Raw genomic sequence first — 21,095 nt, forward strand, 5'->3', positions numbered from 1 at the left:
TCACACCACCCTCTATGAAGAAGTTTCCCCTCAGATTCCTCTTTTAATAGTTCAACTCTCACTCTAAATTTATAACCCGTAATTCTAGTCTGGATGCAGCAAACTTCTTATTGCACTGTATTGGGTTAGTTTTTCCCATCAGATTCCTGGGAGGAATGACTGAGGAAAAAGTTGTCTTATTTCAGAAGTTTATGGGAGTATTGAGAAACTCAGGACTGGCCATGAAATTTCCCCTGATGTTTTGATAGACACAGGGGCCAACATTCTGCAGTCAACAGCGAAGTGATGGTGTCTGCTGCTGATCTCGGTTAAAGCTGTACCAGAGGATCTAGTCACCTTCTCATTTAGATCCCCTCCATTCTGACGACGCTTGCTCTGGGAAATCACTTCACAGGAATGTATGGCCTCCCACACCAGTGATGTAGAGACCAAGCAACCAATTATGTTGACGAACACGCCAAATATTGGAGGAACTCATCAGGTCAGGCAGCATCTATGCAGGGAAATAGATAGGTGATGTTTTGGGTTGAGACCTTTCATTTGGACCGATGGACTGGACATCCCTGGATCCCACCTGATCTACTTTTAAACACCACCACTTTGTGTGTTGTCCCAGACTCCAGCATATGCAGTCTCTCGTGTGTCCAATCATGTTGAGTAATTTTCAAATACAATAAACCAGATGTCTGATAAAACAAAGTTTTTGTTAATATTTTAAACATATTACAAAACAGGATCTAAAGATGAGTATGGAATCTAAAATATTATTAATGTCTTAAAAATAAATTTAAATTCCATTTTTTTTTTGTGAATTCTAATCCACAGACAAAAGTAGAGATTGTATTTGAATGAGAGATGTCAAACAGTAATCATGGAACATAGAACACATTATTTTAAAGTATTATTGTTAAATTTTATTAAGTATTTAAGTATTATTAATAATAAATCTGGTGAATGATTATTTTGTTAAAGGGGCACTTTCAGCAAAAGGAGATGCTTAAAAACTTTATTAGTCATTTCACAAATGGCATAATTTTCAAAAAGATAACATTGCACAGATATCCTTTGAGAACAGGTTGAGCATAAGACTCTTCATTTATGACTTTATTTCTTAATATACAGCCTCTTGGCTCTACCACACGACAACACATCTTACCCTACTGCCCAACCCCACAAAACCCTGCCATGACTCAGCCAAAATAAACGCCACGTATGTGATCATTTCTTTTCTCAGCAAAATGATTACAGTTTACCTTCATGCTCTAACATTGTCATTTCCAGCAACTTTAAAAACAGTTTCCTTTACAAATGCAATATATAGCCAATTTCAGCAAAATGTACTCATTTTCACAAGGTCCTTTATCTGAGACAAGAAAATATAAAATTAAAAATAATAATTTTTTTTCAATTTAAATTTACCAGAATTGTATGAAGGTAAATCACAAAAGAACTTAATCCTAGAAAGAATGGAATTCAATTAAATTAGGCTACTACTGTCATTCTATTAGGTATGGACAATACTTTGGCATCAACAGATATCTCTTGTTTTATAGGGCATGACCTATACTGAGAAACCTTTTTGCTGAGAACTGCAGACACAGGAGTATTTAGTTCAGGGGGTCTTGATTGCGAATTGATTTTAGTTGGTGGAACAGGACCATTTGAATTTGTTGTTAGCAGCTTGCCAGCATCATGAGTTTGTCCCTGATGCCCAGACTTGCTGTTCTGATGCTGACTTTTATAACCTTCCTGAGGAGGCCCTTTCCTGCTCCGATCCCTACCATCTTCAGCTTTTCCTGGGAAACTGCTTCCACTGAGCCTTTGACCATGTGCTCGAGGGTAGAAGCCTCGTCTTTGATTCGATGGGCCATTACGCTGATTGTTCTATAAGAAAGAATGAAAAGTAGGCTCAGAAGTTATTTCAACAAAAAATACAAACAGTCCTCTAATTCGTTTGGCGAAATTGGAAGAAGTGAGGCATTTGCAGTTTACCATGATGTGTAAAACACAAAACTGTCGTGAAATTTGTTGCATGGCAGCAGTACAATGCAAGACATTACAAAATAATACAGAAGATGAATAACAATGTAATGCTCATGGGTTCATGGACCATTTAAAAATATGATGGCACAGGGGAAGAAACTGTTCTTAAAATGTTGACTGTGAACCTTCAGGCTCATGTACCACCTCCCCATTGGTAGTAACAAAAAGAAGGCGTGTTCAGGATGGGAGGGTTTTTAATAATGGATGGCACCTTCCTGAGGCATTGCCTTTTGAAGATGTCCTTGGTGGTGGGGAGGGTTGTGCCTGTGGTGGAACCCGCTGAGTCTACAACCCTCTGTAGCCTCTTGTGATCCTGTGCATTGGAGACTGCATAAGAAGCTTCATAAGCTAGGACAGAGAAGAAAAGAGCAGGGAGGTTGTGGTACAATGTTAAACAGTAGTAAGACTATTATCTACAGTCTGGTTACCACACTATAGGAAGGATGTGATTGCACAAGAGAGGTGCTGAGGAGATTTATTTATTTAGAGATACAGCATGGAATAGCACTCCCAGCTCAATAAGCCGCATTGCTCAGCAAGCCACCTATTTAACCCTAGCCTAATCACATGACAATTTATAATGACTAATTAACCTACTGAACTGGATGTCTTTGGAATGTGGGAGGAAACTGGAGCACCGAATGGAAAACCACGTGTTCACAAGAAGGACATACAAATTTCTTGCAGATGGTGTCGGAATTGAACTCTGAAATCTGATGCCCTAAGCTGTGATAGTGTCGTGCTAGCTGCTTTGTCTCTGTTGGCGCCTCAAAGTTCTGGAGAGATCCTGAGGTGTTTCACCAGTGACTGGGAGATTGCTTCACCAAGCAAAAAGGTGGGATCTCCGAGTGGCCAACCATTTTAATTCCACTTCCCATTTCCATTCTGATATGTCAGTCCATGGCATCCTCTACTGCCTCGATGAGACTGCACTCGGGTTAGAGGAGCAACACCTTATATTCCGTGTGGGTAGCCTCCAACCTGATGGCACGAACATCAATTTCTTGAACCTCCAGTAATGATATACCCCTTCACCATTTTCCATTCCCGTTTTCCTCTCTCACCTTACCTCCTCACCTCCCTCTGGTGCTCTTCTTTCTTCTATTTCACCTCCCTCTGGTGCTCATTCCCCTTCTGCCCTCTCCTATCAGATCTCCCTTTCTCCAGCCCTTTATCTCTGTCACCAATCAACTTCCCAGCTCTTCACTTCAACCCTCCCCACTCCTGGTTTAACCTATCACCTACTACCTTGTATTTCTTTCTCCTCTCCCCACACCTTACGCAGTCTTAGTCTGACTTCTAATCTTTTTCCCCTGTCCTGAAGAAGGATCTCAGCCCAAAACATCAACTGTTTACTCTTTTCCATGGATACTGCCTGGCCTCTTGAGTTTCAGAATGGAATACGCAGTTATTGAGAATTATGAAAAAGGCCAAAAATTACATAAATTTTGGCCAACATCTGAGCTTTTATTTCTGATTTCAAGCTCCACTTTACTCATGCTTTTGCAATTGCCTTTATTTAAGTTATACACAAGTTTCTGGCTTAAGCTTTTTACTCAGGGCCCGATGAAGGGTCTCGGCATGAAACTTCAACTGTTTAATCATTTCCATAGATGCTGTCTGGCTTGCTGAGTTCCTCCAGAATTTTGTGTGTGTTACTTGGATTTCCAGCAACTGCAGATTCTCCATTGATTATCACGTGGATGTTGCCTGGATGGATCGTCTGAGTTCTAAGGAGAGACTGATTAGGCTAGGCTTGTTTCCCTTGGGGTAGAGCAGGTTGAGGAATAACTTGACAGAGGTATGCAACGTTCTGAGGGACATTCACACGGGAGGAAAATCCCCCAGAGCAGTGGTATCCAAAAGAGGGAATGGGTTTAGGGTAAGAGACTTAGAAAGAAAGTGAGTGCATGGTTAAGATCCAGAGACACTGCCTACATGGTGGGAGGAATCAGGTACACTCGCAACATTTTTACAAAATATCTACCCAAATACCTGAGTTGTATAGAAGCTATGGACCAAGATCTGGTAAGTGGGATTAGCATCAATAGATAGTTGGTAGTAACGTGTGCTGGGGTTGGGCACCCGTTGCAGTGCTGCATGACTTGATTGTCCAATGGCTGCCTTACCTCCCATTTCTTCCTCTGCTATGAAATCCTGCTCGTGCAATACCTGGTTGCAACATTAGTGAATAGGGAACCTGGATTTGATACAGTCCTTGTATAAGTCAAGCAACATCAGAATCACTATCACCTTCTGTTGTTCTTTTCTATTGAATGTAATGGTAAGAATTAATGCAACAGTACCTGTAATTGTTGCAATGAATCTTAATCTTGTGATGTATGATTATATTTTTATTGACTATATTTTAAATTCAACTAATTTTAAAAAGTTGGGAAGATGATATTCTGTAAAGATGAGATGAAATGGGTGAAAAGGCTCGCTTCATTTAAATTTAGCCTGTGGTTTGGATGACGTCAAAAGTATCCAGAGTACTCCTAATTGAAAATCACCTAGAAATTACTTTACAAAGCTCAGTTGGGAAAATGCTTCAAGATGCTTGAAGGATGTTAGGGCAGGACACATAGAAATGTTTGAGGTAATCAGGCAAAACCAACATGGTTTTCTGAAAGGAAAATAAGATTTGACCAATTTATTGGAGCTCTTTGAGGAAGTAAAATGTACTATGGATAAAAGGGAACTGGTGGATGTTCTGTAGTTAAACTTACAAAAGGCCATATACAGTCTGTTATGGAAAATGAGAACCCATGGTACAGGAAATAACTGGATAGAAAATTGGCTTGCTAACAGAAAAACAAAGAATAGTCATAAGTGGGTCAACATCTCCTTGGCAAGGTATAAGGAAAAGCTGCCACATTGATTAATGCTGGGGCATTGACATATTACAATTTATATTAAAGACCTGTAAGGTGCCAAGTGTACAGAAGCTACATGAAAACAGTAGGAAAGTGGGTTTCTTACCTGTTTTCACAAAAATATAAACCATCTCATTCATTAAGTTTTTATTTTGCATACTTGTCATTTTTAAATTTTTCTACCTGATGTAACACAATTTCAAGGACAGTTCTTCCCCTCTGCCATCAGACTTCTGAATTGTCCATGAAGCCACACTACCTCGCTTGCACTATTTATTTATTGATTTTTGCAGCTTATAGTCCTTTTTTATGTCTTGCACTATTCCTTATGAAGAGGTTATAAAGAGGCTGCAACAGGATGTGAACAGGACAACTGAGTGAGCAAAGTGAAATATAATAGAGGACCATGTGTATTCGTCCATTTTGACAGGAAAAATAAGAAAAACAAGTGTTTTATCTAAATGGTGAGAGCTTGCAGAGCTCTGAATTGTGAGGGTCCAGAGTATCCCTGAGTTCAATTCACATAAGGCTAAAATACAGTTACAAGTAATTCAGAAACAGATTTTTTTTTTACTTTTAGGTGAATTGATTTCAAAAATAGATTATTCTTTAGCTAAATAGAACGTTGGTATAAACATATCGGGAGTACAGATACAGTATTTGTTTCCTTATTTAAGGAAGAATATAAGTGCATTGAAAGCTCTCAGAGAAGAGTTCCTTGACTCGTGAGTGGGTTGCCTTATGCGTTGCTCTTTATAGGCATTACTACTGACAGTCTAGCATTGTTAAGAAGCAGTAATAATGGCAATGTGCTCTCCTTACCTGTCTGTCTGTAGGCACCTTCTGTACATTTGAACTGTCCTTGGAATTCATTACTTTATGACCAGTGGATGCTATTGCACTCAGTGAGCTTGATGGTGAAGGAACGTTACTGGAATCACCTCGAGGACTTTGATGTCGTGGAACCAAGAAGGAGCTGCACTGTGATCTTGTGGAGTAGTTATTCTTTGGATGTGAAACTGCATAGAAAAATATACCTTAGTGACAATATCCTGTGAAGCTTCAGGCTAGAGGCTGTAGCTGAAATCTCAGAAATCATGCTGAGAATATACACCTGGTTTAATCCATTCACAGTGATATTACCACTGCTGCAGGAGATCTGAAATAACACAAATTTGTTCTAATCCATTTTTACACAGTTTAATTATGTACCACAGACATACATAGACAAGTCAACAAGAAATTTCATACAAATAACAATCAGCTCATTTATCAGGTTTTTATTTAGCATACTTTTTTCATTTCCTTTATTCTTCTACTTCATCTAACTCGGCTTCCTCCCCACTGGCATCAGATTTCTGAATGGTGGATGAAGCCATGAACATGACTTCACTATTCCTCATTTGCACTATTTATGTTGGATCTTGGAGCAATCCCAATGGTCCCATTTATCCTCTCCCTGTTTCGTTGTTGTCTATTCCTTAGACCACCAGCACCCTTCTCTACACACTCAACCTGATTGCAAGACTGACTCTCGCCCGTCCCAGCAATGACAAAAGCATGGAGACATTATGGCACAGAAAGACGAACTTGAAACATGTTAGTTCTCCATAAAGCAATCCAGTCAATCTCAGTCCCCTGCTCTGTACTTTCCTCTGCCCAATCCTGACCTAGATGGTGCAGACACAATCTGGACAGAGTACTCCACTGAGCTCTTACTTTACTGCAGATTTGTCATCTCACTTTTTATATTCTGATTCTTGGGATAAAACCTAAATTTCCTATAGGGTTTTCTTTTTTGGAGACTATCCAGCACTAGTTTTTTTGTGAACTTGTCCATTAAGTCCCTCTATTAATTTCACAACGGTGCATTTAATGTTCCTTGATTGACTTCTTCACAGTAATATCTTCTATTTACCATGAATCTAACTTTATGTCACATTCTTAATCATCATTGTTCTCTCATTTTTAAGCTCTGGTAAAACTCACCTTCTCCAAACAGCTGGATTTGGGTCTGCAGGCTACTGACATTACCAGTGAATCGTGCTGACTTGCCCAGATCCTCATCATACTTACGTTCACTTACAAATTGCTATTAGTGAAAAGGTAAAAACTAGAATTACACTCAAAACATTGACAGTGGACAGCATCACAAATTAAGTATCTAAGATCTGTTAATTAAAAAAGTGCTACAGTATCCTATTGCCTATACCATGGGTGTCACAATAGCATAACAGTTAGTACACTGCTTTACAGCCCCAGTAATCACCAATCAGGGTTTGATTCCCATTGTTGTCAGTAAGGAGTCTGTACATTTTCAACGTGACTGTGTGGGTTTCTTCCTGGTGCTCTGGTTTCCTCCCACGATCCAAAGACATAAGGTTAGGGTTAGGGTTAGTGAGTTGTGGGCTGCTATATTTGTGCCTGAAGTGTGGCAAACCTCATGGGCTGCTCCCTGCACCATCCTTGCTGATTTGATTTGATGCAAATGATGCCTTTCACTGCATCTTTCAAAGTTTCAATGTACATCGAAACTTCAACACAAATAAAGCTCATCTTTATCTTTATCACTCCCTTCCTTGCAGTATTTGTTGCTGCTCCATAGCCTGGTGTTACTCTCTGCAATGCGATGTCATTTTAATGTAGTTTGGTTCATTTATTATCAAAGCACATATCCAGATACAACTCTGAAATTTGTCTTCTCCAGATAGCCACGAAACAAAGAAAAAACACAAAAGTCATTCAAAGAGCCACTCCCCCTACAATAAAGAATGGCATCCAGAATCATCAACCATGCCCAAAACCCCTCTCCCCCACACAAAATGGAACAGGAACATCGACCCCCCCCCAAAAATAACCCCTCCCCTGTGCAAAAAACTAACAGAACATCAACCCCCAAACATCCTCCCCTCGCACAACAAAATAGAAAAGGAATGGGTGATAAAAAGACACAGAATATAAAAACCATTAAGTCTGAAAAGTCCATGGTTCATAAACACGATAGTCTAATCCATAAATGCAGAACCACGATACCATCCTGAGGTATTGAGATTCATCGAAAGAGAAGGACACCACGTGAGGCAGAGAGGCCTACCCGCCTGTTACAGTGAGCCACACAGTGATATGCCGTTCACAGATTTCTCTTCCGGCAGCAATCAAAAGGCAGGCAGTCGGTGCTGAATTCTTGCTTGCCTTGATAACTCAGTCTGCGTTGATGCTTTAATCTATGACTCATGCATGCTTTAAACAGTGAAATGGGGTTGAACATTGGCTTGCACACCGTCTCGAAGTTTTCCCAGATCGAGACCGTCCAAGTTCACACTCACTTCCCAGAATCTTCTTGGAGCCAGCAGAGAGCTGGGTCACTCAAACGATCTCCAAGCTGTAAATCGCAGGCTCTAACAGTCCCAGAAACATAGTTAAAGTGAAAAGCAGATGTAAAAGTAAAAAAGTAATATTCGTGTGCTGCCTCGAAGTTGTCGACTGAGGGAGCATTGTACGCTGGCGCCATTTTAACCAAATTTCTTCTTGTATTCTTGTATTATTTTCATACCAAAATTCTTAATTCCTAGTGGTATTTAGAAACAGCCTCACAAGCTTCTCAGTTGTATTAAAGCCAGAGCAACTTGTGATGGCAATTAACATTGGGTCTTGTCTGCAATGTCTTCTTGGCAAGAATTAAAGTATGAAGGTCTGTATATTACAGAGTTCACAGAATAATCCCATGAATCCCACTCCCCTACATGTAGGGTAGGGAATTGGTGGTGCAGGATAGATCTGTTGAGCAGAATAAAAATCCCGCTCAGAACTATGCATTCTGTTTTAGTTCAGCAATCCATCTCTACAGGACAGGACACAATTTTTTTTAACCACTGACCTTAATCTCAGCTCTGAGTTCAGCAAGCTGGGATTCTGACATCTGGATGGCCATATCGGTCAACCTCTTTAGTTCCTCAGCCCTTCTCTGTCTTCCTTCTAGAATCTCCACTGAAAAATAAGATTAAAAATAGTATGAATTAGCCAAAAGCTTTGGATTTTGAATGGCTGTGGAACAAACTTTCTAGAACATTCATAAATTTGTTCTATCTTGCATATTTTTCAACAGCAAATGATTTAGAAAGAATAGAAATAAAGCATATATTCTAAGCCTTTTTAAGATGGCCTTCATCCCTGCATTTGTTTCACTTAGCCATTGTGAAATAAATGAAGTAGTATTTGTTGCCAAATGAATGGTGATGGCCCTCAGTAGATTGGCTGCAGAGGTTTCCCAGCCAAATCAGCATGCTGGTTGTTGTCAGATCTGGGCCTGGACGAAAGGAGCAAAAAATAAGCAGCTGGTAGGATGGGGGAAGAGGCAGAACGAGCCTCTTGTTGGATTTGGAATAGGCGAGAGGACGGGAGCTGGAAGCCAGGAGCAGATGGGCAGTGATTTGGCCACCACTGCCGGCCCACTAACTGGAGAGTGTCATGGTTAAGGGTTGAAACACCCTGTGAAGGTTGGGAACCACCTGATTACATCTGCTCCTGGCTGAAGGTAACTGGACAATGCACCCTAACAGGTGTATGTAACAAGAAAGCTATAAAGTACGGGGGATAGATACTGTCTGTAGTTAAATTACACAAGCTGATAAGTTGTGCTTCAGATTTATGAAATTGGCCCTTCACTGTTTATTTCATCACTGAAGTATATTGAATGTCACAAAGTATTTGCATGGCAAATTAGGTCTAAACTGCAGTTATGCAGGGATAATCGAATGATGCATACCCTCTTAAATCAATGCGATCGTGACTGTCAGTTAACATCTCTGGCATTCTTCAGCTTGTTGATCTTTCTGAGAGATTGAAAGGCTGTCATATTTTAAATAACGTGATCTCTCTCTCTCTTCCTCTTCGCTTTCTGACTGTGTTTTGTGGAATTATAAAATCCCTTACCTTTTAATTTTAGGGAGAATTTACTGCCCATCATAATGCTTTGCATATTTACTATTAGTCCAATCTTTCAATATTTGTGGACTAAAGGGCCTGTTCCTGTGCTCTATGGTTCTCTGTTCAAGAGCACCGAGAACCTCAAATGCACATGTTGGGAACAAACAGAAACCCAATGTAATTGTAGGAAGGAGCAGACAATCTTCAAAACTGTATACCCTGTCCATCCTTTTAGCTCCTTCAGTCCTACAAAATCATATAACAGAAAGCTGGAGGAACAGCATCTGTGGAAGCAAAGGACATACTTCAACATTTCGGATTGAGACTGTGTGACATAACTGAGCAGGAAGAGGAAAGATCGCCAGTGTATGGCATAGAAGGGGAGGGGAGGGTGGAATAGAGGCTCGGAGCTGGTGGGTGGAACCAGTGGGGGTGGGAGGAGAAAAAGGGCCCCCTGAATTAGGCAGAGGGAGAGGCGTTGTAGAGGTGAACAAAGGGAGAAGTGGACAGGTGAGTGTGGGTGGGAGGAGAACACTAAAGGTGTAGGTTACTCTTAATTGGAAAAATCAGTGTTCATACCATTGGGTTTTAAGCTACCCAAACAGAATATGAGATGTTGTTCTTCCATTTCCTTAGCTGTGGAGAAGGTTGAGGGCAGATAGGCTGACATGGAGTGGGAGGAAAAGTTAAAATGAGACTCAGCTGGAAGCACAAAATGGCTTTTGCAGTCAATGTATTGCATTTGGTATCCATGATGTAGTCCCCTTTACATTGGTAAAAACAAGCAGGGAGTAGGTGAGTGTTTTGTGGATCACCTATACTCTGTTTGCAAGGGCAGCCACTCACAGAAATGCCCAGCAGGGAGGCTGAACAATCAGCAGTGTTGTGAGAATGTGCTCTGGGAGCAGAGGTCATTCTGAACTTTGGGTGCAAAGAAGAGAATGGCAGGGGGCAGGAATTTAAGAGAGAAGGGCTCAGTTACTGGAAAGAGGTGACAAAAAAGGACAGAAAAAGGGAAAGCAGAGTGCAGAAGGCTTGCAGCAAAAAGAGACTGACATTTTAATAGTTCAAAATATGATTTGGAGTAATGAGAGGTTCCAGCAGAAGATAGTAAGGACCAATAAAGCATCGTATGTTCAGTTATATTCCATCTCTAGATACAATATATGATCTATGTGCCCTGTCTTGAGAGAGTGGACAGACCTAAATGAGCCCAGCACACTGAAGGTTTAGCTAGACAAAATGACATCAAAGTTGATGGAAAACCCAGAAAGCAGTCATGCAGTGAAAATCATTTTGATTAAACTTATATTCAACTAGTTGCCACAATACTGTAGTTGTACTTGACTTTGTGGACACTACTAGACTCTCGCCAGACAGTAGTAGTTTAAATAACCAGATGCATTGGAATACATTTCCTTGGAAATTTGTCCTGGCTTATTGGTCTTCCGGAGAGTTGAATGATGAAGGACATTCCATTGATTGTAGAAACAAAATGTCTGTGTGATCCTGTTGCTAAGTATGATCTAAACCTCCGCATTTCCTAGAAATACAGAACCTTTCAAAAACTATCACAGCTTTCAAGAACATACTGCCCATATAAAAGAACAAAGGGAAGGAAGAATGCAATGTGTTATGATGATCTTCAGCAGACAAGAGAGGCAGACCTGAATTTATCCAATCCACATTCTCATAAGACTTCTCTATTAAAGCATGTAATACTTTCCTTCATTGGAATTGTAACCAAAATTATTTTTAAAAAGATGTAAGTAATTTGTACATTCAAAGGAAGATTAACTGAATTTGGCACGAGATGCAGCCAGATAGTAAGGATTGTGAAAAGTTTGTTTCAGGAAATCATAATTTGTGCCAGAAGACATGGAAGGTGAAGAAAAATGTGGAAGAAGATGCCAAGGAATGTAATTCTGAGCCAGGTCAACTAAGGACACAGCATCGTGGCGCCAGCATGTTTCTACAGCATCTAATCAAGTAACTGGAATGACCACTTGTTCACTTGTTTAAGAAGCAAAACTAATGAAAGAGGGATTCAGCTGCACTAAATAAGCAACTCTTTCAGGCACCTGACAAGCCAATTGGTGTAAAATTGCTCAGGTACAAAATGTCTCAGTAATTCCTTTTCTGTACTGAATAATTTGTAATTTAGCATCATGGTGATACAGTAGACCCTCTCTCTAAAAATTTCCAATAAACCAATTTACACAGAATTTATACTTCCAAATACATGCAGAAAACATTAAGTGGTAGGAACTGAACCCAGCATTGCCTGCTTTACATCAATTTCAAGTGTCACTGAACCACACTCAAAGGATATTAGCAGGTCACCCAGCATCCAAAATCTGTTGTTCAAACTTCAAAGTTCAAAGGAAGTTGATCATCAAAGTATACATATGTTACCACGTACTACCCTGAGATTTATTTTCTTGCAGGCATTTACAGTAGAACAAAGAACCATAGTAAAATCGATGAAAAACTGCGCACGACAACCAATGTGCAAAAGAAGGCAGATAGTGCAAATATAAATAATAAATAAATAACTAATACTGAGAACACAAATTGTAGAGCACCTGAAAGAGAGCCCATGGGTTGTGGAATCAGCTCAGTGTTGTGCTGAGCGAAATTATCCATGCTGGTTCAGGAGCCTGATGAATGAGGAATGGGTTACGGTTGGCTTTTTCTGCCCAACAGGGTACATTATCTGCATTTGGCTCTTTGCTGTCTGAGGCAATAACCACATGAAGTTGTTTCTTAAGTGAACAACATCTGTTGCTGTGGGGCCCATTAGAGAAGGAATGCTCCCACTTCCAGAGGACGGTGGATTCACGTGCTTCCTCAGAGAACTTACCACTGCAGTGCTCGCCTCTAATGGTGAGTCGTCTCTGAGGTGAAGCTGTTGCTTGCACCTCACACAGTGTAGAGTAAGGAGATTCTGCATTACACTTGGACAACCTTAATCCAGTGGCTTGTACAGATCAGGACCCAACAGCTGGGAAACTTATACCCAAAATTATTTAATGCAGTGAAGAAACTTGCATATTTGTTACTGTACCAGCTGGATTTCAAGATCCAATAATCATTCACCTGATATTAAACCTAATCATAAACCTAAACATTTCCAACAACAAGAATGATTGAAGAGTCTAATATAACATTATTGTTTCCCTTTCTTTTTCTAATACTGTTAATTATGAATTGCTGAGCAGTAACTTGGTGTAACTGACATGGATGAAAATTTACTCAGCTCCAAAATTAAGTGTTTTTAATTATTATATTTAGTATTCAATGTACAAAATAACCCCATCAGAATTGGGACAGCTGGTTCTTTCATTCTGGTCTGATCATGGTCATTATAAATGATTTGAATGAAGATTTGGATGGGTAGGTCAGTAAGTTTGCAGATAATACAAAGGTTGATGGTGTTGGTGAGAGTGTAGAAGGTTGCCAGAGGATACAGGGGGATATGGATCAGTTGCAGATATGGGTGGAGAGGTGGTAGTTGAGTTTAATCTAGCGAAGTGTGGAAGATCAAATGTGAACAGACAGTACATGGTTGATGGCAAGTTTGTCAAACTTGGGTTGTCTGGCCAGTGGAGGCTGGAGGGGAGACCTGAATGAAATTTATAAGATTATGAGAGGGATTGATAGAGTTGACAGCCAGTATCTTTTTTCTGGGGTTGAAATGTCTAATACTAGACAGCATATATTTCTGGTGAGAGAGATTAAGTTTAAAGGAGATGTACAGGTCAAGTCTTTTTTATTACACAGGGAGTGGTGGGCAATGCTCCCTCTCAGGTGCTCACATGCACACACGTCTTTTCCTACTAGCGCACAAAGGAATTTAACTTGCACACAGAAGATTTCCAGCCTCTACTCTCTTGGCATGTTAAGTATATTTCACGATCGTACACAATCACATTTCCTTTTCTGGTTTCTGATGCGTCAAGGGAGCGCTAACTACCAGCCTCTTGCTCACTGCTGCCAGTGAAAGGTGCTTGTGTGTGACGGTCTATCTCTTCCTCTTGCTTGCTTCCCTTGGAGGAACAACCCTGCACTTGAATGGCCTCTCTCTCTGGCTCACTCCTCTCGATGCTACCAGAGGATTGTACTAGAGCAGTGAGTCTTCGGCAAGGTTTAATCCATAAGGCTTGTGGATTGAACTCTGTAGTTTACATTATGATGGGTTTCTGATTTCTCGTTGCTATTTTGGGAGATTTATGATTGGGGCAGCTTGCAGATGACAAATATCACGGCACTAGATTAAACTGCACTGAACTGAGCTGCACTAAATATGCCTGGACTCTTTTGATTTTGTGTTTATATTCTGAGTTTTTCTGTCTTCTTTTTTCTGTTTGCGTGATTTATTTCTGTTTTTCATGTCGAGGGGATTGATTTCTTTTCTGTGAATGGGTTCATGGCTTTTCTTTGTTCCGTTGCTGTCTGCAGAGAAGATGAATTTCAGGGTTGTATATGTACTTTGAATTGTTGAATCTGAACATGCAGAAATCTCTGTTTCAAGTGAATCTCCACAGCCCTCCAGAGTCATGAATTCTAAATATTCACCACTGTGAGTGGGGAAATTCCTCCTCATCTTAGTTGTAAATTGCCTGCATCAGAATAAATCTGCGACACTTCGTCCCGGCCAGGGAACCATTTTCCCTGTATTCACACTGTTGAGATCTGTACATCATTTGGAAGTGTCAATGAAATTAGCTTTCATTCTCCTCATCTCAAAAGATTACACCCTGGTTGATACATCTTTCCTGCGTGGTGAATATCTGTTAACAGAACCTCTATTGCAAGTAACAGGAAACCAAAACTGTGCTCAGTTCTTCATGTCCAATCTCACCAGGCCCTGAAAAATTACAATGGGGCATTCTTACTCCTGTACTCAAATTCTCTCACAATCAAAGGAAACATGTATTGTCTGCCCTTTGCTTTCTGTGCCTGCATGTAAGCTTTCAGTGACTAGTGAACAAAAACAAATATGTCTCTTTGAAAAATCAACATTTCCCAATCTATCATAATTTAATATATACTCGGCCTTTCTGTGCATTTTCCGTTGTTGGCCAAGGATCAGAGTCATTGAGTCTTAGAGCAAAGCAAAGGCAATTCAATCTGTCACTCCTATTCTAACCCTGTGATAAGGAAGTCCAGTCCAGGCACTCACCTCAGTTTTTCCCCTAATTCTGAAAGCTTTCTTATTCAATTATGTGTCAAATTGCTTTAAAAGCTCCCAAGGATTCTGATTCTGTAGTTCTTTTGCATGGAGCATGTCCCTGATTCAACAGTCCATTTATATGGTGAAACTTATTCTTTTCTTCCTGTTATTTGAAGACCATGACTTGCTGGTTAGTGGCTCACTTGCCAGAGGAGGTGGTTTCTCATCTGATCCCTTTCACAATCATCCAGTTTTGAACACCTCTCCTAAGTTTCCCCTTAACCAGCTTCTCCAGACCTTCCTCTGCAAATCTCACTTGTACCTACTGTCCTGATAAATTTTTTTTACTCCCTAAAGTGAGATTCACACAAAGGTTAACTGAGGTCTAAAGAAAGATTTATAAAAGTTCCTCATGTCTATGTTCAGTCTCCTATTTATAAGCCAAAGTATCCAATAAGTTTTCTTAAATCATCCTCTCAGGATTTATGAAGATTACCGATGTCAAAACAATATCACTTAGACCACCCTCGTCCTCTATATTATGCTTCCTAAAGTGAGGTCAAATATAAACTTGATACCTCACACTGAATTGTGCTCCCCTGAAATCACCACTACCCTGGTCAATGTATCATAATGCTAGGTTCTTACTTCATCCATAAATGACAACACTGTACTTCTTGCACCAGGCCCAGGTCATTTATTAGTAACCAGATAAGTAACTGACTATCTCAGCCTCACTGGGCAACCCTGCTAACTACTTCCATTCATGCCTACCCTTTGCTTTCCAACACTTCACCAATTTTGTACCCAAGTTACCAAGGGTCTTGCCATATGTTCCTAAAATTTGAATAAGTAGCTGAAGACCTTATCAAGAGTCCTTTGGAAACATTTACACTGAATGTTCGTTTTATTAGGTACACCCGGACTCCTGCTTGTTAATGCATAGATCTAATCAGCCAGTCATGTGGTAGCAACTCATGCGGTTTGAGTATCTCAGAAACTTCTGATCTCCTGGAATTTTCATGCACAATAGTCTCCAGAGTTTACAGAGAATGGCGTGAAAAACAAAAAAAAACATCCAGTGAGCAGCAGTTCTGTGAGTGAAATCTCCCTTGTTAATGAGAGAGGTCAGAGTAGAAGGGCCACACTGGATCAAGCTGACGGGAAGGTGCCAGTAACTCAAATAACCATGCATTCCTACAGTGGTGGGCAGAAGAGCATCTCTGAATGCATAATACATCGAACCTTGAAATGGGTGGGATACAGCAGCAGACCATGAACATTCAGAAAAGCACTCAGTGGCCACTTAGGTACCTCCTAGCCTACTAAAGGGACCAATGAGAGCGTGCAGCTACTGTAAGACATAAGACATAGAAGTAGAATTAGGCCATTCAGCCCATTGTGTCTGCTCTGCCATTCCATCATACAGCATTCAGCTCCTCCTTCAAAAGCCCCTTGATTACTTCATCCAGGAACTCAATCAAGCTTGATATTCCAAGAACAAATCCATGTTGCTTGTCCTTCTGTAATGAGTATTTCTTCGAGTGATTTCATTTGATATATATGGCAATTGATATATTTTTAGAAGTTGTGGATGCATGAAACATTAGCTTTCCTGTTACACGTATGAAAGTGAAAATTACTGAGAAGACAAGATTGAATCATTGACAATTCTCATTTGTTGTGAGTTCATTTTTCTAATAAGTTAAGAATATTTTAACATGTAAATACTTTTAAAAGAAAATAACTACAGTTTCAAAGTTATTTCTGAACTAAAACAATTGGTGGCAACATACTGCAATTTTGACCAGATTTGTGGACAAGAACTCATTTAAGCGAATTCAAACTGAAGACTATCTAAAAGAAATGCTAAAAAAAAAAGCTAAACAGTATGTAAAATTCTCTGTTTTTAAAAAAAAAAATCTAGTTCAGCCAATATTGTAGGAGTTGGAGAAATGAAACACTGCACACAAAGAAATCTGTTGGAAGAAATCAGCAGGTCCGGCAGTATCAGTGGGGAGGAAGGAATTGGCAATATAACGGGGAGAGACCTTGCACCATAAGTGATTCTCTTGCTGTTAATTTCAGAATTAAACAGAGGGTTACATCCTGACGACAGTACAGTCTGAAAGTTGAATAATTCATTTACCAGCCAGAAGCTGACTCATTTGCTGCAAGAGTTGTGGATATACAGCTGATACTAAATCTCAAAGAATGGCCATTTACCGGGTGCAGTTTATTTCCTATATGACATCTGTGCCATTGCTTCAATAGTACCTCATTGATAGAGGATTACCAGGGGTGTCCTGAAGTTGTGACCGCTTTTATACATGAACAAGATATTCCTTCTTATGAATGCTCAGAGCTGAATGACTGATAACAGAACAAGGAGCATGTTGCCCAACCCACAGATTTCTTTCAGCAGTTTGCTTTTGTTCCACATTCCAGGATCTACAACCTCAAGTGTGTAGTTAATAAAACAAGTATTGAAAAAGGCAGAACTCTGACGCAAATTTTTCAAGTTTTTTCTCTCCCAACCAGCCGTGACAAAGGAAAGTCATTAATTACTTACTGGCTTCCTTTTTGACTTTATCCATTTCTGTCATCAGTGCGACCTCCCGATCCATGATGCTGGAATGTTAAAGACAAGAGTGTCAGAACTCTCTTCCAACTGCTTTCTGATATAAAGTCCACATGTTGAGAATTGAAACTGAGGTTTTTCTCAACAGGCTGTACAGTGATTTTAAGCTTGAAAAGTCCGATGCCTAAAGTACATTTTGTTTTTTTATGCTCTCTCCTGAGCCAAATCTGCTCATTCCCCTGGAGTATGTTAAGTATTTTTTTAGTCATCCTGGGCCAAAGCTTCATCTGCTGCCCATCTCCAGTCTATTTGCCATCAGGTTTTAGACTTTGATTTTGAAAAGTATTTATATGAATGTTTTATTAAAATCTGAACTCCCTCTATAACGCCTGTGCTGCTGTTCTTATTTTTAGCTTGAGTTTTAAAATAATCTCTGTTTTCAATTCCCTCGTGTATCACCTGCTCTACTTCTGTGTTCTCCAACAAGTTTTCTAGATCGCTGCCCCCTCCCCCATCGGATCTGGTCTATTCATTGTTAGTTGTAGGCTCTGAGCTCTGGAGTGCCCATCTTAAGCTACTAAGATGCTCCTTTACACCTACCTTTGTCTGATCCTCCAGTTCCCTGAGCATTTGCAACTTTCTATGGCTTGGTGTCAAGGCTTTGTTGAATAATATTCCTATGTAGAACCCTGGCGGATATCCTTACAGAGGGCCATTATATAAACACCCATTATAGTTGTGGTGATGAATGAAAGATGCCAAGAGAAACTGGAAACTGGTGTTCATTCTAAAGCGAGGATATGGAATAAACACGCTGCCAAATGGGTGTTCCGCTTATTTAATGGATTTAGGAGACTCAGTAGCTCCAAAATGGTGTAGGAAATAATGTATGATTAACCCATTCCTGGTCAGGCGGCACACTGTCGGCCAATTATAATAGTCACATCATTCCCCTAATACTGGCACAGTACAGCCACTTACTGGGGTTCAATTCCCACTGCTGTCTGTTCTCCCTGTGACCGCGTGGGGTTCCTCTGGGCATTTGGGTTTCCTTCATATTCCAAAGACAGACGGTTGCTGTTAGAGTTCGTAAGTTGTGGGAATGCCATGCTGGCACCAGAAGCATGGCAACACTGGCAGGCTGCCCCCAGCTGATTTAACTTGACATAAACAATCCATTTCGATGTATGTTTCGATGTTGAGAGTAAATGTGACAATGAAGCTAATCTTTAAACTTCTTAATCTTCATGCTAACCTTGCTGTTTTGTTTTTCTTTAATATATTTATTTTCAGGACCCAATCACCACCAGTACAGCCAGAATAACACACACAAAATGCTGGAAGAACAAGAGCCAGCTTTTATTACCCATCCCAAATGCCCATGACAAGGTAATGGCGAGCCCCCATTGTGAGCTGCTCCTGTCTTTCCGGGTGAAGATACTCTGACAGTGTTTTTGGGATTCAGAACTGTTGTCATGTATACAACACAGAACGGTGTGCAGCTCGGAGGGGATCCTGCCAGCGTCAGCCCTCCCATCGTTAGCTGTCCTTCTCCGTCATGGTGGTACAGGTCATGAGTCTGGGAGATGTTCAGGGGAGTAACTGTGGTACTTTTGTTGGTGGTGTACTTCACAACCACTGTGCTCTAGTGGGGGAGGGAATGTTTAGGATGGTGGATGGATGCCAATCTGGTGGGCGGCTTTGTTTTGGATTGTGTTGAGCAGCTTGATTTCTGTTTCTACTGTCTTAATCCAGATGAGTGGCGAGTGGGAAACATTCCATTGTGCTCCGGTCCCCTGACTGACTGAGAGAGGCCGATATTTCAAGTACTGCCTGTGTCTTTTAAAGCGAAAGCACACTGTGGCTGGAGTTGATGCTGGAGGGCATTTTACAAAATAAAGATGACCAAGAGAGGACAGGCTCCAAGATTTTCAGGAACTGCCATAGATACCTTAGTGGAGAGGAGGTAAAGGGTAAGAGGTCATAGAGTCATAGAACACCACTGTACAGAAACAGAGCCTTTGGCCCATCTATTCTGTTCCAAACGACTAATCTGCCTAGTCCCACTGACCTTAGCCCTCCACACCACTCCCATCATATACTTATTCAAACTTCTCTTAAGTGTTGAAATTGAACCCACATCCATCACTTGTGCTGGCAACTTGCTCCTTACTCTCACTGCTCTCAGAGTGACAAAGTTCCTCCTCATGGTTCCCTTAAATATTTCACCATACACCCTTGACCCATGACCTCTGGTTGTTGTCCCACCCAACCTCAGTGGAAAAAGCCTGCTTGCATTTACCCTATCTATACCCCTCATAATTTTGTATACCTCTATCAAATCTCCCCTCATCCTCTTACAATCTAACAAATAAAGTCCTAACCTATTCAACATTTCCCTATAACTCAAGTTCTGGCAATATCCTTGTAAATTTTCTCTGCATTCTTTCAATCTTATTGACATCTTTCCTGTAGGTAAGTGACCAAACCTGTACACAATAATCCAAATTAGGCATCTTATACAATTTCAACATAACATCCCAACTCATGTACTCAATACATGAAGGCCATTGTGCCAAAAGTTTTCTTTATTACCCTATTTACCTGTGACACCACTTTGAAGGAATTGTGAATCTGTATCCCCAGATCCTTCTATTCTAGTACTCAGTGCCCTCCTGCTCACTGTGAAAGACCAACACTGGTTGGTCCTCCCAAAGTGCAACACCTCATACTTATCTGCATTAAATTCCATCTACCATTTTTCAACTCATTTTCAGCGGGTCCAAATCCTGCTGCAAGCTTTAATAGCCATCCTTGCTCTCCACTACTTGCTCTTCACTGGTGTAATCTACAAATTTGCTGATCCAGTTAACCACATTATTCTCCAGATCGTTGAAATGGATGACAAACAACAATGGACACAGTACTGATCCCTGTGTCACATCTCTAGCCACAGGCCTCCAGTCAGAGCAGCAACTATTTACTACTACTCTCTCACTTCTCCCACAAAGCCAATGCCTAATGTCTTACTACCTCATCTTGAATGCCAAACAACTGTACTTCCCTGAACAACCTCCCATGCAGGACCTTCTCAAAGACCTTGCTAAGGTCCATGTAGACAACAGCCATTGCTTTGCCTTTATCAACTTTCCTGGTGACTTTCTAGGAAAAAAAACTCTATAAGATTGGTTAGACATGAACTACCATGTACAAAGTGATGTTGAATATCCCTAATCAGTCCCTGTCTATGTCAATATGTCAATATATTCAGTACCTCAGAATACCTTCCAATAATCTTCCCAGTACTGTCAGGCTCACTGGCCTATAGTTTCCTAGTTTATTCTTAGAGCCTTTCTTAAACAACAGAACAATATTAGCTATCCTCCAATTCTCTGGCATCTCACCCATGGTTAAAATATTTCTGCTAGGCCCCCTGCAATTTCTACACTAGCCTTCCAGAGGGTCCGAAGGAACACCTTGTCGGACCCTGGGG

The 21,095-nt window shown here is 40.5% G+C and overlaps 1 protein-coding gene across 2 annotated transcripts in view; it reads right to left on the reverse strand.

The window, feature by feature from the left end:
- Positions 1–906: 906 nt before the first annotated feature.
- Positions 907–21,095, reverse strand: part of LOC140199462 (SPATS2-like protein) — a 99,921-nt gene continuing 79,732 nt past the window's right edge. For both annotated transcript variants that reach the window (XM_072261599.1, XM_072261598.1), the window contains exons 8-12: positions 17,594–17,652; positions 8,797–8,906; positions 6,909–7,011; positions 5,742–5,938; positions 907–1,884 (exon numbers count right to left, since the gene is read on the reverse strand). In XM_072261599.1, the coding sequence (XP_072117700.1) occupies positions 1,483–1,884; positions 5,742–5,938; positions 6,909–7,011; positions 8,797–8,906; positions 17,594–17,652 (871 nt within the window). In that variant the 3' untranslated portion in view covers positions 907–1,482. The remainder of the gene's footprint in view (positions 1,885–5,741; positions 5,939–6,908; positions 7,012–8,796; positions 8,907–17,593; positions 17,653–21,095) is intronic.

This window comes from Mobula birostris, chromosome 6 (genome assembly GCF_030028105.1).
Source record: "Mobula birostris isolate sMobBir1 chromosome 6, sMobBir1.hap1, whole genome shotgun sequence".
Lineage (NCBI taxonomy): Eukaryota > Metazoa > Chordata > Chondrichthyes > Myliobatiformes > Myliobatidae > Mobula > Mobula birostris.